The 15,869-nt window shown below is 44.8% G+C and overlaps 1 protein-coding gene across 6 annotated transcripts in view; it reads right to left on the bottom strand.

The window, feature by feature from the left end:
- Positions 1-15,869, bottom strand: part of plekhh1 (pleckstrin homology domain containing, family H (with MyTH4 domain) member 1) — a 33,117-nt gene that overhangs the window by 5,517 nt on the left and 11,731 nt on the right. For all 6 annotated transcript variants that reach the window (XM_083998134.1, XM_083998129.1, XM_083998130.1 and 3 more), the window contains 20 exons: positions 14,156-14,218; positions 12,897-13,046; positions 12,714-12,797; positions 12,276-12,357; positions 11,883-12,065; positions 10,149-10,912; positions 9,583-9,661; positions 7,902-7,993; positions 7,633-7,780; positions 7,153-7,289; positions 6,737-6,847; positions 6,430-6,516; positions 5,862-6,020; positions 4,289-4,369; positions 3,767-3,946; positions 3,320-3,431; positions 2,291-2,403; positions 1,046-1,222; positions 859-956; positions 587-764 (listed from right to left, as the gene is read on the bottom strand). In XM_083998134.1, the coding sequence (XP_083854260.1) occupies positions 587-764; positions 859-956; positions 1,046-1,222; positions 2,291-2,403; positions 3,320-3,431; positions 3,767-3,946; positions 4,289-4,369; positions 5,862-6,020; positions 6,430-6,516; positions 6,737-6,847; positions 7,153-7,289; positions 7,633-7,780; positions 7,902-7,993; positions 9,583-9,661; positions 10,149-10,912; positions 11,883-12,065; positions 12,276-12,357; positions 12,714-12,797; positions 12,897-13,046; positions 14,156-14,218 (3,078 nt within the window). The remainder of the gene's footprint in view (positions 1-586; positions 765-858; positions 957-1,045; positions 1,223-2,290; positions 2,404-3,319; positions 3,432-3,766; positions 3,947-4,288; positions 4,370-5,861; positions 6,021-6,429; positions 6,517-6,736; positions 6,848-7,152; positions 7,290-7,632; positions 7,781-7,901; positions 7,994-9,582; positions 9,662-10,148; positions 10,913-11,882; positions 12,066-12,275; positions 12,358-12,713; positions 12,798-12,896; positions 13,047-14,155; positions 14,219-15,869) is intronic.

Raw genomic sequence — 15,869 nt, 5'->3', positions numbered from 1 at the left:
AAGCAGTTATAGGAAAAGGGAAAAATAATACGATATGTGCCTTTCAATATACAATAATAATGATAATGGTGAGATGGTTAAGTGAAATGACTTCTAGTTCTTCTCCCTTTGTGTTCAAAACTCCCACCACCACACACAATAAGTAAAAGAAAATAACCATATTACCCTCTCAATGTGTCAATGCAATGACGTAAAACCTAAAGCAAAATGGCCGGCAAAATACATTGTGGCTTCTACACCAGCGCTATGACCAGTTTTACATCTACAATAAGAAATAACCTGGTTCATTTGGATTTATAGTCAGTGTGCCAACTGCAGTCTGTGGTTTTATTAACCACTATACTTATACTGTGTTGTCATCTGATTCACCCTCAGTCCTGGAAGTTTTAATCAGGGTATCTGCAGCAACACATCCCCCTTCAATTCAACTCCTTACATTCTTTTAAACCAGTGCTGTTTTCAGACCACAACAAGACAAGACAAGATGAGACAGACGGCACGCCCCCTTAGCAAGCGATGTGTCTGCATTCATTAAAGTGAGGCGGCGAAAAACAGGATTATTTATACGGTTGTTGATACGAGTTACCTGATAGGTGTTGTTCGTGAAGTGGACCGGGATGCTGAATGGCAGTGAATGGTGGTACGGGTTCCTCAGCAGGATGGAGACGATCTCCATGCGTGAAGGTTTGGCCTCCCGCTCTCCGTTCTGCAGCGTTCGCTCCACGGACCTCTGACAGTACACTGCATACTTCCCCACCTCGCTCCTGTGTGGGGAAAACAAGACGGAGGTGTAATCAAGACTGCTTCGCACTAGATTTCGTTTTTTTTTTTTTCTGTTACACTGTTAAGTCAGTTCACCTTGGGTCAGCGTTGCGTTGCAGGTACTGTCTCAGGTACCAGAGGAAGTGTTGTTGAGGGAGGAACAGAGCCACACACAGAGACAACAGCTGCCAGCACTAGAGAGGAGAGGAGGGAGAAACACTTGAAGTTAAAGGTTCTCTCAACACTTTTCCCTTCATCCGTATGCAGCGTGCACCTGTCTGACCTGCGTGAGGGAGTAGTTGTTGGGCGTCCGGTGGTTGGTCTGCTTGATGAGCTGACAGTACATTTCATTCTGCAGCTCCGGGTGAGTCAGGCACACCTGCAAAGCATTCTGGGCCAGCGACGTGTGGTAGTCGACGGACGGAGACTCGACCAGCACGTTGATGAAGAGCTGACAGGACTGCACGGAGAGGGGAGAAAGAGAAACGTTGAGTTCTGCCGAGCCACCAGCAGGTGGAGACAAACGAACACCAGAAACTCCAAAACTTGGGAGTCAATGAATCAGTAGCGAAAGAAACACAGCAGAGGGTGATGATAATATTCAGGTCAGATTAAAAAACAACAAAAACATCTCGGCATGAGGTCAGGAAGTGTGAGGAAATCTGAACTTCATTGTTTTGTTCTCGTTCGCTGTGACGGCTGAAGACAAAAGGACCAATTGAAGAGTTTTCATCAGTCGTGTCAGATTCATTAATAATTCAAGGACATGAACTAGAACATAGACTTGAAAAGCATGTCACCTCCATTCAGTGTTTTTCTTTGTGTGTGTGTGTGTGTTTGGGGACTGGTTTTTAAGGCTGGCTGCTCAAAGAGGGAGCCGATCCATTCAGCCTTCAATCCTACAGGCCTACTGTAGCTGATGGGGCTGTGAAGCGTGAGCCGGGCAGAGGTGGGTGGGAGAGGGGGACTGTGGGCGAGCGCACCGAGAGACACAGAGTTGAAAAGAGAGTTGAGAAGGACCTGCCATTTTTCTACAAGGTCCCTGTTCTGCTCTGATCCCACATCTCCTCCCCTATCCTGTGGCTTCCATATCCATTGCTGCCACTCTCTGAGGGCCCTGACCTCCCATGTCTCCTCTTTAAAAGAGGGCTCCTTTCACACTGGCTGTAAACCAGAGGAACAGTTAGCCTCAATCAGAGCAGATAATCAAGGCCATTATCTCTCTTCCACACTTTTAATGAGCGGGGCCCCTCGTCCTCGAGCCTTTGATCTGCTTCAGTGGCAGGAGGGAAGAGGAGAGGAGGTCACAGAGCGCATCCAGGAGTAGGAGGGGATAAAGGGAGGGACGGGGGCTGGAGTAGGATGGATGACGTCTTGAACAGACCCTCGCAGCAAGAGAGGCGGGCAGGAGAGGAGAGAGAGGGATTTGGAGAAAAGGATGAAAGGAAACCGAGAATCAAAAGTAAGTGGGATGGAACAAAAGAGGCCGACAGAGACGGAAAGAGGGACAAGAGGTGGAGAGACCGACCTTGAAAAGCTTAAGAGCTTCTGTCTGCAGAGCTTCAGAGGGTAGAGTGGTGAGAGGCGAGCGCAGACCCTCCTTACAAAAGCTCAAGGCCTCGCTCCTCCAGTAGGCAGAGTCTGGGAAAAGAAGGAAAAGAAGAAGCAGCACACACACGCACACACACACACACACACATGCAAACACACACACACAGACAAACACAAAGATTGAGTTTCAAAGCTGTAATGATTCAACAGCTGACAGAATTCACACACGGCGCTGCCGCCGTAAACACTGTCTGCAGCGTGGATTAGAGCTGTCAGACATCGGGATAGAAATAACACGTAGCACGATGCTACCGAGGTATTCTGTCTCCACTTACAGAGAGACTTTGCACGTCTTAAGCCCTTCAGCTAATGCATCTGCTGTAAAAATATATTAGCAGTGCGGTCAACAAAGATACGCAGCCACCCCATGTTTCTCAGCTTGTTTTTACACTTCTTCTCATAACAAGACGCCTGACTTAGTCTTCCATATTTTAAGCAGAGAGTTAAAAATAAAAATTAAAGTAAAAAAAAAAAACAACGAAATCTGGCTTTACCCACTTGAGAAAAAACATGCTGTGCCTCGAGGAGAGACACTGCTGGTGTGCTTTGGTAAAAGTGGTATTTTATAAATAGGACACGTCTTGCTCTGGGTTTAAATACATTATAAGTAACTAACTTGGCAACACAAATTTGCTGTATCCTGTGTCTTGGACTGAAAAAGTTGACATTGTAATGTCATTAGGTATTTATAGTCACTTCTAATTTACTTAAGAAAGCCAGGGAGGAGTTTAGAAGCAAACCACGGCGCCGTGTTTTTCTCCTCAGTCAGAGCTGAGTCTCTTTTTAACATCTTCAAATATACTTGATATGTTTCTTGCATATATAGAGAAAAAATAATACACATCATGCTCTGACTGTTTACAGCTTCAATATGGTGTAACATTGTTCCTCTGATCTCAGCTCAAACCTAAAATAAAACCTTTCTACAGCTTCTTTGATTCCTCACCTGGGTCTCCCTCTGCATCCAGGAGTTGACCAATCAGCTGCTCGGACTCTGTGCCCACCTTGAAGGTTGCACTGCTGCCGGCCGCTACAGTCAAATGATACAACCATGTGTCCTGCAGGGGAATAAAAACAGACTCATTAATATACAGGACAGAGTAGAGAAGAATAATCACAGTTCCACATTAAAACATTAAAGGAATAGTTCAACATTTTGGCAAATTGGCCCATTGCCAATGAGTTTGATGAGGGAAACCAAGAAATCCCATTAGCCTCCGTAGCGTAGCTCTGAGCAGCTTGCGGCTCTGCTCCGCCGTTTTAAAAATAGCTTGCACCGACAATTAAAGATAACAAACCTACTGCTATGACTATAGGGATTATGGCAATGGGCCAATTTGCCAAAAATGTTGAACTATCCCTTTAATATTAAAGACATTTCCTGTTCCTGTACCTTCTCCTGCTTGGTGCCAATGAGCAGGTATGTAGGACTCTGGTCTCTGGGCTGCACCACCAACGTGCAGTGGGAGGAGAGGAAACCTCGACTACCTGCTTCATAGTCCTCATCTGAATCACAGGAGCGATCCACCTCCTGGACCAACGCCTCCCGTATCTGCAGCTGACCCAGAGGAAGCTGAAACACAGAGAAGAGTTCTGTGAATATCTATATATTTTATTACAGAAATGTGTTCAACTGCCTTCCACCCTTTTCTTGTCTAATTAACAGTTGGAAGCCCCTCCTTTATTAGTCAAAACAAAAGTCTTTCATACAGTGGCTCTGAGAGCGCAACACACTGCAACTCCCAGCAGATATATTTGCACGTGTTTTCTTAAGTTGACGTGTATTGTGCTCTCTGGGCCTCCGTACTTTTATGCGGTCCAGATTAAGACATTTTTATGATAATAAGAGACAAGACACAAAAACCTAAAGCAGGAGAGAGCACGTCAAGAGTGAGGAGAGGCCTCTTTTCCGAACCTTGTCTTCCTGGTTGCGATAATAGTAGAAGACTTTCCCCACCAATGAACACCACACCAGCTTCGAGTGTCCGTGTTTGACCTGAAAGAGAACAGAGAGACAAGAGCAGAAAAAAAAAGTTTGAGAAATGATTATTTGTCAGAAAAAAAGTAGAAATATGATACTATTTATATATATTTTGTCTGTGCCTGTGTGTGTGTGTGTGCGTGTGTGTGTTCTTTGAAACTCAGACCAGAGAGTTTTTTAAACAGCTTGACAGATGTGAGTCAGGGAATTTCTGATTTCTACATCTGACCAGCAGATGTCCCAGGAGTGTGCAGGCAGTGTGGGTGTGCAAATCATTAGAGAACAAATTCAGTGACTTGAGCAACAGTTTCAAAATGCAAAATCCAATCTGGACTTTCTTGTGTCTTTCCAAAGCAAAGTTACAATGAATTCCTGTCAAATGAAAACAGTACATATACTATTGCTGCTGCTTTCACCCTTATTTTTCAGCAGAAATGCCTTTATAGATGATAAATATGATAAACTTTTAGACACAGAGCGATGGCGTCACTGGAGGATGCCTCCGCTCCGACATGAAACCAGCTGTGCATCCCTTGAGCGGGGGGCACGGAGGTCAACAGCCCCCGTCTCAACTGGGATCACGTCATAACCAGCAGATCAAAGACAACTCGCAGGAAGAGGATCGAGAAGGGAGGAGGAGAGGGGGGGTTTGGTGAGAGGACATGGGCTCCATCATCTCAGCATGAGGCAGTCAGTCATCTGTCAGACAGCCGTCACACACACCCATCAGATGTTTAAGTGTCCTAACTTCACCAGCAGACAGGCCTTGGCTAAGGAAAGGCACAGGGAAGGAGATCCAGAGAGGTGGGTGGGTGGGGTGGGGTGGAGGGGGGTTGTGTAGCATTCCAGCTGCTCTGGTCTTACAACCGTGTCCCAACGTGAAGACGGTTTTCAAGAATCTGCCTTAAGAGCGCTCTGTCAAAGCCTCCCCACCCCAAGTGACAGACACTTCTATATCTGTCTGAGAGACGACGTTAAGCCTGAAAACCAGTTATTCCTGGCATCCTCTCCCGGGACAAAGCCTGGCTGGCTAACCATACCTCTGACAGCTATAGAGTGGAAACAGAGTAGGATAATATGGTTTTGTAAAAGTAGATTAATAAATACATAAAGAAAATCCACATCTAGACTGATAAAACAAAGATATTTTTTACATTATTATAATTTAACTATCACAAAATGGTCTACTGCTGCTCTATCTTCTTTTAAACAACCTTTTAAAACACACGCCCATGTTTTTATCTCCTTGACAATATTAATTTATTATTTTATCTAATTTATCTGGTTGTACATCTTAATATAAACAGCTTATTTTAGACTAAGCTAGCCTGGTCCTGTCCGCAGGTATGAACCTCTGAAGTTCACACAGTCATATCTGGTTTATATCTGCTCCAGCTTCATATTTAATGCACAGACATGAAAGCGGTGTTCATGTTCTCGTTGCCAAACTCTTATCAAGACGGATGAGTTTAAGTGACAACATCACTTTTGACTTCTGGCTCCTGACCTTTGTAAGCCATCCTCTCACTGTGGGCTTTGCGGCGGTCTCCACGGTGACGGGGCTGCTGGCCTGCACTTTGAGTATGTTCTGCAGGACCCTGATCCACTCCTCCAGGATGTTGGGTGAATCGGCGGTCAGGTAGAAGGTCTTCTTCTCTGTAATCAACTGATTAGAGGGAAAAAAGGCAGAAATATGGGAAAAATGCTAAGCCAAGCTGAGTGAGATAGCATCGTCGTGTCAGAGGAGATCAGAATCAGTCTCCAAAGAGCCAGGAAAACATTCCAGCCCAATGCTATACCTGATGTCATCTTAAGCTGCTTCTCTGGTATGCAGCAGTAAAGCTCTGCTGTGATGCGGTGCTATAAAAAGAGTGCTGGTGCGTGTGTAGTTTCACATGCACTCTCACAGCTGTCTTCCTCTGTTTTCTTTTATACCACTCAAATCATAGATCTAACATAACCCCTTAGAAGATAGCAGTCAGACTGTGAAATGTAAACTACACTTAGCTTGTCTATGAGTATTTTTTTACACTTAGTTATGTATTGTTGGGATCCTTTGCATGTTTTCCACTCACTTGAAATGTCTGTGCACCTTCGCCACGCACAATACGGCAGGAAGAGTTGAGCTCGATCTGACCCTGAGGTTTCCTGATCACGTCACTCTGAAAAAGAAAAAAACACATTTACACATAAAAAAATCCCATCAGGAAATATCAGACATTCCCCATAATATACATCTTTAAGTGGCACAAGTGGCACTTTACTTCAGCTAACCTGCACGTACACACTTTCAGTTCAGAAATATTCGTGCAATGCTTCCTGTGCAGGCAGCAAAACCTTAGAAGGAAGCAGGCAGGCAGCCTCAGAGGGAGACACACTCACAGGAGATTTGTAGTAGAGGATCTCTCCGTTCCTCAGGATGAACCAGCGACGTTTCCAGGCTTTCACCTGACTGCCCATCTTCAGCAGGTACCCAGACTTCTCCAGCATCTCCTGCACACACACAACAGCACACATCACTGTCAGGTACTTTACAATAGGTCCTATATAACTTATCAACACTGAAACTATAGCATTACTAGGATACTTGTGAGCAATGTCACATTTCTGTATAGCTTTATCAATAGTTAGGACTAAATCATGGAATATTTGTCCAAAAACAAGACAAAAACGATTATATTTACTGTAACCATCTCCAACATTTTTTTTCTCATTTAGATTTTGCATTTTGTCAGCAAGAAAGTGTGTGTTTGATTGTAACAGTGACACACAGACAGACTAAGAAGGACTTCACTCACAGGCCCGGTGCTTTCACAGGAGTAGGAGGAGGTCCGCTGGAGTTTATGCTCCGGTTCTGAGTAATCACTGTCCAGGGAGTAGGCATCAGGAGGGATGGCATAGTCACTCTCTGAGCTTATGGAGGACATGGACACACCTAAAGGGTGACACATTAAAAAAAGAAAAAAGTACAGTTAAGAGAAAAATGCCAGAGGTGGTTGAAAGGAGAAAAGCTCAGGAAATAAATAAAACATAGAGCAAGAAACAAGTGGGTAAAGACAGAGGCTCTTAAATGGAAAATCCAGGCTCCTCTGCATCAGTTTGTGTTGTTCAGTACAATCCAGCAGTTTTCCAACACATTCGAGTACATCCTATACTTAGACTGAAGCAAGTTTATGATGTCATGTATTTTGGAAACAACAATTGAATGAACAGTTATTCACTTCTAAACTGTGGTTTCATTCATCAACATCACCAGCACCACATTCTACAATCCCCACCTCTCTTGACGGCTCGTGGGCTCCCAGGGACGCTGCCCTTCCTGTCCGGGCTCAGGATGGAGGTCCGTAAACTGGCCAGAGAGCTGCTGTCATCCTCTGACCCGGAGTCATCGTCAGGTAGAGGGACACTGCTGATCTGAGTGGCTTTCTGAAACAAACAGGTGAAGGTAGGAAAGGTCGGTTAAGACACCGGCTAACATCCTGTCAGGACAGGTGACAACTGCTCCGCAATTTAACAGCTCAGAGGAAGATTCAGTTTTCTCACTCACCCCTTTCAGTGTGGTGTAGACTGGTACATTTATATTCTTATAGATCAACTGGGTGAACGGACCTGCCGCTGGATACTGGGGTAGGTTGGATCCTGCAACAAAAATCACTCACTCTTCATCTTTTAGAGACAAAGGACACATAATTTCTAACTTAAAGCAAGAAACTTTGCTTAAATAGGAACTATGCAGGATTTGTAGCTCAACTATGCTACATTTTTACCTTAATTAAACAGCTTTGGAGTAATTGTGATGGTTTAATAAATGGTTCAACTTGTTACGAGGGAGAATGGAGGCTCTCTGCCTTCCACATGTGTGTCAGCTTGCTTCTCTTGGCTGAAAACCAACTTCGCAAGATCGGGGACAGATTAAACTACACAAATATACACATCGTAACATCGTATATGATATATATAACGTTATCTACCGCTCTATTGATTGCTTTCTCACCGGTTTTGTTGTAAAGAAATGCACATGGCCGATAGGAGGGTTAGCAAAACAGCGGAAAAGCAACCAGTCTTACATAGTTCCTCTTTAAGTTAAATGCTAAATTTTGCAGAAACAAGAAGATAGACATGTGCTCTTTGACATCACCCACAGGTTTCTAAAGGGTGGTTTTAAATCTGGCTGCTGCGCCATCGACAAGCAGCATCTGACCCCGCATACTTTCTACTCAAGGTGAAAAATCCACAACTTTAAGTCCTAATAAAATAATATGCTAATTTTCACCCCACATTTAACTATAGAGAGAAAATATGTTATATTTACCAGGCTATAAATAGGTTTATTTCTGTTGTAAAATTAGGTATTTGAAGTCTATAGGGATTTTCTCAAGAGGTCATTTGAGGAACTGCAGTTTTTGTCACTTCACTGTGGCCTTTGTTTTTCAGCTCTGGTGGTGGTTGTCATTTGTGCTACAATAGGAACTCACTTTAACTTCACAGACATTTGAAACAGAACAAAGCTTTTGAAGTAGCTGCTGGTGGAAAAACACAAAACAAAGTTCAACTCGTCTCCGGTATTTATTTAGGCAGAGATCAAAATCCTGAAATAACAGATGCACCTTGAGGCGCAAACACGAGAGGAAGCTGAATAAGCTGAGCAAGCTCTGACTTAATCCACAGCAGCCGTTTGGCAGTCGACTGCGTGTACCTGGCAGTCGGGGAAACTCAATAGTCGGAGAGCTGTCAAACCTCGCAGTCTGCAACGCGACAAAATGGATGATGTCGGAACAGAAAGCACAGCAGTAATTACACCCAGACCGCGGCCTTTCATTGCAGCTGATTAAAAAGCTGCCTCTGCTTTGCTACAACCCCCCAACCCCCAACCTCCCCACTCCCGTTTTTCCTCCTCAGCTCTTTAAAAGCCTACATCTGCACAGGTGTGTGGAGCCTCGGGCCACAGGAAGTGACATCAAAGGCAGCAATGACAGATCCAAACCCAACAAGCTCAACACCCCCCCCCCCTCTACATTAAGCATGAGCTGAATGACATGTCACTTCACAGTACTGACTCATCTTCCACACCACAGGCAACACCACCCAGGCTCAACACACACACACACACACACACATACAGGCACACATAAATCAGATTTTCTGTCCCCTTCACTGCACCGTTGTGAAAATAACTGGGTTTCGAATGTGGACAACAAGTCTCTTGTTCGTGGCTGCAGGACACTCACCTCGTCCGGGGCCTCTGGCTCCAGGACTGGCCTCTGATACTCTCATTCCTGACTTCGCCACAGCGTAGATGCGACTCTCCTGCAGAGAGCAAAACAGTCAGAAACTTTCCCCATCACTTCAAAAAGGTAGACTCGTGGTTTTATGAGGAGTATGGACCCGGACTACTTCTTGGCTCTGCTGGTGATCTCCAACCAAGACATAATCCGATAAATAAGACGCCATTAAACTGTGCTGTTTCTACATTAGAGTTTAAACAAATGAGACTTAATATATGAATCAGTTTTGTTACCTTTAGACAGAGGCCAACTGTTTCCCCTCTGATTTGTGGTGTTTGTACTAAGCTACGCTGAGTGAAGCAGCTGCTGGTGGGAGCATCATGTTCACTGTATAGAGCATAAAATCACTACCAGTTTACTCATCTATCTCTCTGAACTAATTTAATCTCTGAGTTTTGAGCAGTGGTTGAAACATAATGGATCCAGTTCCATTGCAGATATGATTTTAACAGCATAAATTCACACAGGACACATGCAGCAGTTAAACCGATAAGGTTGGTCTCTCATACCCATGAGGGGAAGCGATGTAAAGGAGGCGTTGGCGGCTTGAGGATTTCAGGATCCAACCTCTCCAGCTCTTCCGCGAGCCCCACAAAGGAGACTCCGTCCCGGGGCGACTCCTCTGATCCCGACCCCTCCACCACCCCGTCCATGCCGTCGGGAATCCCGTCGTCGATGTCCGTTTCCTCCACGACCTGAGAGAAGGGCGAGGAGGCGGTGCCGGTGCTCTTCAGCGTGGAGGAGGTGGAGGATGGCGTCATGATGTCGATGTTCACGTTGAGGTGGTGCAGTCTGTCCAGGCTGGGCTGCGGCTGGCTGTAGTGCTTCTTCACCAGCTGGATGCTGTCTCTGGGGGTGAGCGGAGTTCGTACTTTGGGCAGCGTCATGCTGGCGCCCGACTGGTGAACCTGCGGCTTGGGGAAGGGGTTGTTGGTGGAGGGGGAGCGGGACAGAAGGGGGCTTTTGGGAGTTATCCTGATGGACGACTCCGGGGAGCTCGGCCCGTGGGCCATCTCGTAAGCGGAGGACGAGGATGAAGAGGAGGAGGACGAGTGAAGGCACTGGGAGCGGAACTTGCTGCTGAGCTCGTCGGAGGAGTTGTCTCTGTCGGAGCAGCCCGCCGGACCCTCCGCGCCCGCTGGGAGTTCTGGCCGACCGAGGGAAGCGGGGCTGCCGGGACCCTCCCTGCTCCGACCCTGAGAGAGAGCGTCGTGGGCCGCGAGGTCTCCGAGGCGAATCCCAGGACTGACCTGCTCAGGAGGCCTCTTGACATCTGATGAGGAGAGAGAGAGAGACTTTATTAGTCTGAGGAAGGATCACTGCGGATCTTCAAGCTCAGTTTGCTCCGAACAATCACAGATAAATCACTGAATCTGCTACTGTTGGCGGAGGTCTGGAGGAAGTGACCGTGTGGCCGACAAGCATTGTTGAGAAAATATGGGGGTTTGGAAGACACTGGACATATCAGTCTGTGGTGGGGAAGTGGTCTCTGCTGTCCACACAAACTTTTAAAGTATTTTTTTATGTGACTTGGACCTAAAATCTAAACCACAGGATTCTCACTTCAGTTATTTTCGTTTCACACTTAAAAGGAGAATTCCGGCCATTTTTGACCCCTAAATCGTTCTGGCTGTCACCCAGCAAAAACGCAAAAAACACGACTAAACGCGACTAAAATTGATGCAGGCAAACCGTTATACAATTTATACTGTACACTATATGAGTTCAGTGGTGTCTCGTAAGAATTCGAGTCATGTATTTCATTGTTTTTTGAGTGTTTGTTGTGGTTGAAAGAATTGCCCCCATGGATTAGCGTTGTCGCTATCGCTGGGTAGCCATGGTGTAACTCCGGTTTGCCTGCATCAATTATAGTCGCGTTTTTTGCTTCCCCCAACACTGGGTGACCATCAGTAAAACGATTTAGGGGTAAAAAAAATGGCCGGAATTCTCCTTTAAAAAGTTTTTTTTTTGTTAAATATATCAAAATACAGCAAAAGTGGCAAATAAGGACAAATTCTATAAAAAAAAACAACAGAATTTTAAAAAGTGGTTAATCATGATATCTGATGCCCTGAGCAGAACAAGATTTTGGGGGGAAAAAATGGTCAGATTGACTTGAGGTCACTCCTTCACCACCGGTTCAGTTCCTGCCATGTGATCAGCCTCAGCTTGAGTTAAATAACACTGCTTCAAAAGCTTCCTGTCACCCATGCTGAGATGAAATGAGCAGGGGGGAAGCCCACCTGTCGGCGAGATCTTGATATTAGAGGCGGCTCCACGAGGACCTGTCTGTCTCCAGCTGTCGTCTTGGGCGGGTGGCGTGCCGGGGCAGCTGGGAGGAAACAGCGGGCTGCTGGGCACCAGGTGGGTATCCATTACAGGGGAGGTGGCGGGGGATCCTGAGGACGTAGGTTTCTCTAAGAGCGCTGCAGGAGAAAGACAACAACAGGAACTCTCCTTTAAACCAGAGCACTGGGAATAACCAGTATTTCCTAGAACCAGTAAAGTACTACGTCCACATACACAGTGCACAATGAGTTTATCCTTTAGGTAGAAGAATAGTTCAGTGTTTTGGAAAATACATATACTTGCTTTCTGGCTCGGTTTGTATCAGTTTCACCTACAGAAATACTCACACTGTAGTTTGTCCTGCAGCAACATTATTTGTTCTGTCTGCTTCAAATTGGCCATTTTCAGCTGCTGGTTCTCCTGCTCCATCTGCAACACAGTGCATAAATAAATAGAAGCCAGTGCAGCTGGTACAGTAGCATCTACTACAAATGATGCAGTTTTAGAGTAGTTCTGAATGGAGTAGCTAAGAGAAGCTGAAAGTTTAACGACTCTTTAACTGCTTAATTTCACAGATGCAAAGGTTGACATTTACAAATAAGCTTTTTTTCCCCTTCTTCAAATTTTCCAGCAGATATAAACCTGTGTATAAACAGCTGTAGATAATACACTTTTAATCACATAAGCATCTCTTGTTGCCACAGATAATGTCTCTCAGCAGGGCGAGGGCTTTCCCAGAGGCTCTGACTTCAGTCGGGGGTGTATCTATACATGTTGGAGCTTACCTCTCTGAGTTTAAAGGTGACCCAGTCTTTAATCTTGGCAGCCTTTTCCTCAATTATTTTTGCCTCCTGGGCTCTGACTAAGATCTGCAGTCAGAGAAAACAGGGGTGGTGGATTATTTCAACCTACATTTTATGAACATAAATGGACATTTCTCGTTCTCTATCTGATGGCTCCATCCATACCTGTTTTTCCAGCTGCATCTCTAATCTCTTTATCGCAGCATCTTTTTCTTGAACCTGATTGGTCAGGTCTTGATACTTTCTGTACAACGAGCTCTCGGATTCGCTGGTTTGAATGTTTGCAGACTTCAGCTTTTCTTCCATGACATGGATCTGAAATGCATAATTAGAGGAGTGAATGCACAAGCACGGCCAGAAGACAGCTCAACTTTACATGGTTCGTTTAGTCTTGATTGGCAGCGGACGCAGCCAAAAGGAAAACACAGAGGATACTTTTTGCCAACTATGATGAGAAAAAATCTTTTCTAAGCCCTTAGGTATGTCTTTTTTTTTCTGAGCGAGGGCACCATTAAATTACCACCTACAGCAAACACCTGGAAAGAGCCAGTAACAACAGCAAATCAGAGATTAAACCCAACAGCGAGAGAGACAGAGAGTGTGTGATACGTATGAGGTTTCTGATCCTCAAACCACACTCTACTTTTGTTAAGTCACATCAAAGGATGACTAATTAGTGGTTAGGAGTCCAAAAAAAAAGGAGAAAAAAAAGAAGAAGAACACAAAATCCCAACTAAAGATGTGACTTTATGGATCCCAAATTTAGCATCTCCTATTACATCAGTCACTGTTGAACATGAAAGTTCATTCTTGAACTCGGAAACTGTTGTTTTAGAGAAACAAAAAAACATTAATTGCAGATCAACTTACATGCTTTTTCTGGAGCTTTCTACCACAAATCATGGCTTTTCAAAGTTGCTGGATTTTGCTGTCAAGTTTTGCTTTAACACAAACTTGCTCAGAGAGACAGGAAGATGCAATTGAAAGCTACAGAAAATGCTTAACTAAGGTATTCTGGTCTCAATGCGCTGAAGAAAAATGCAGTTCAATTTCAATATACATCCAGTTCTTGTAGAAAAAAAAGATAATCATGGCTTTAACAGAGGTTACAAAGATTAAACTTCAATCATAACTTTGCTGAATTTTTATTATTTATATCACTGATGATAAAAATGATCCTAATTAAAAGTAAGGGTAAAGGTTATAACCATACAGTACTTTGTTGGGGAGTAAAACTGAATACAGACAGATTTGTAATTTGTATTTGTAGAATTTTGTATTTTTTATTGATTGTTCATTTGTATAGGGACAAGTGTATTGCATGTACCAATGCCACATTCCTAAAGCAGCCTTTAAAATACATTATACTCGATGCACGCACTATTATAATAGAAGTAAAAGTCAGTTTTCACAAATCACTCTACCTGTTTCTCAGCACTCTCAGCCCGCTGGTCGGCCTCCATCACCCTCTGCTCCAGCTCCTGCATCTGAGACAGGGACAAAAGTTAACATGGTTTGATTTGAACACAGCTCAGTCAGTCTCTCTGTCTCATAAACATCTTAGACTCCATGACATTTAGTTCACATGCAGCTCAGAAGTACAGATCCTGCAAAGACAGGTCCCATAACCTGCTACAAAAACTAGACAGGGTTAGACAGACAGACCACCTAACCACAAGTGCCTCCACACACACACAACCACACACACACCTACAAATGCATGACGACATACTTAATCCCTCATAATCACTGTTGCCATAGGGAAGGCATTCAAAAGATTAATGTGCTGGGAAGTTTCAGCAGACGAGCCGTGTCACGAAAAACCTTTTTTTAATCAAGGGAATGTTGCTGAATCAGGAATACATCAACACATGATGAGTTCAGCATGGAGGAAAGAAGGTCAAACATCAGCCCAATCAGAGAAACAGAGAAGGAGAAGGAGGAGAAGGAGGAGGAGGAGGATAACTGTCTGTTGAAGAGCATTTAAGACAAGAAGGGCCCAGAGAGAGAGAGAGAGCGTGGAGGAGGCAGAGAGGCCCTGAGAGGAGGCTGAACATCTCTCACACCAGCGCCGCTGCTCAAACAACGGTGCGATAGAAGAATGCTCGTATGTGTGTGTGCACAAGCTTGCGTCACCTTTTGTGCAAGCATGCATACTCATGCTTTCAAAGGCAAACACTGCCCATCCTGCAAGTATGCACCCATCTGCAAGTACCCCCTCTCTCTCTCTCAGGAGACCACTCACACATAGACAAGAGGTGTGTGCACGAAAAATACCCCCAAATGCTTTCACACACACACACACACACTGGTTCAACACAGGATGCCCTTTCTTCTGAGCTCAGTGACCCAGTTGAAAGGAGAGCAAATATACTAATGGATTCACTCTGCTTGAGAGATACATTTGAATTCCTCGGGTCATCTTTGTTCTCCTTTTCTTTGTCTTTCTTTCTGCCTTCTCGTCGTCGCCTCCATGAAGGCCCCCCACATTCCCAGAATCCACCACTCGCAGTATTTTAATGCTTCCTCGCAGCGAGATTAACACTCACTAAAGCCAGAGCACGTTTGCAGGGGGAGGAGGAGGCGTGGGCGGAGGAGGCTGATGGTTAGTGGTTGGATGACTCCTCACCTCAAGGTCAAAAGCTTCTGTTGTGAGTCAGAGGTTTAACCGAGCTTGAGCCGGAGAAGAGCAAACAGCGTTCGCTCTTCATTCATGAAACAAAAAAAAAACCAAAAAAAAAAACACAGGACGGGCCAGCGAAGCACTTTAGGTGAATATTAAATCACCTCAGAGGTCAGAGGGCTGGACAGACGGGACAAGTGGTCGTCAGAAGTAGCCGTCAAAAGCTGCCACATCCCATTTGGACGGCAAGTTGGACCTTGTCTCAAGGGCCTCGAGGCGTCGGTGAGGTAGCCAAAGACCTGCGCCAGGAGTCCAAAACTACACAACTATTGACACTATCGAAATCTGATTGGGAATATTATCCATCATCTCTGCCTTTTTTATTCAAAGATATAGAGATGTAGTACTTTAATAGTGATATTTATTCAAATTCCTATGTGGACACCTACTTTTAATGAAATGATTTATTCATATTCTTCTTTACATGTAACTAGCAGACTTTGCACACAGCTGCC

The sequence above is a fragment of the Trachurus trachurus genome (genome assembly GCF_905171665.1).
Source record: "Trachurus trachurus genome assembly, chromosome: 22".
In the NCBI taxonomy this organism is placed as follows: Eukaryota; Metazoa; Chordata; class Actinopteri; order Carangiformes; family Carangidae; genus Trachurus; species Trachurus trachurus.
This window is presented reverse-complemented; position numbering and strand designations above follow the sequence as displayed.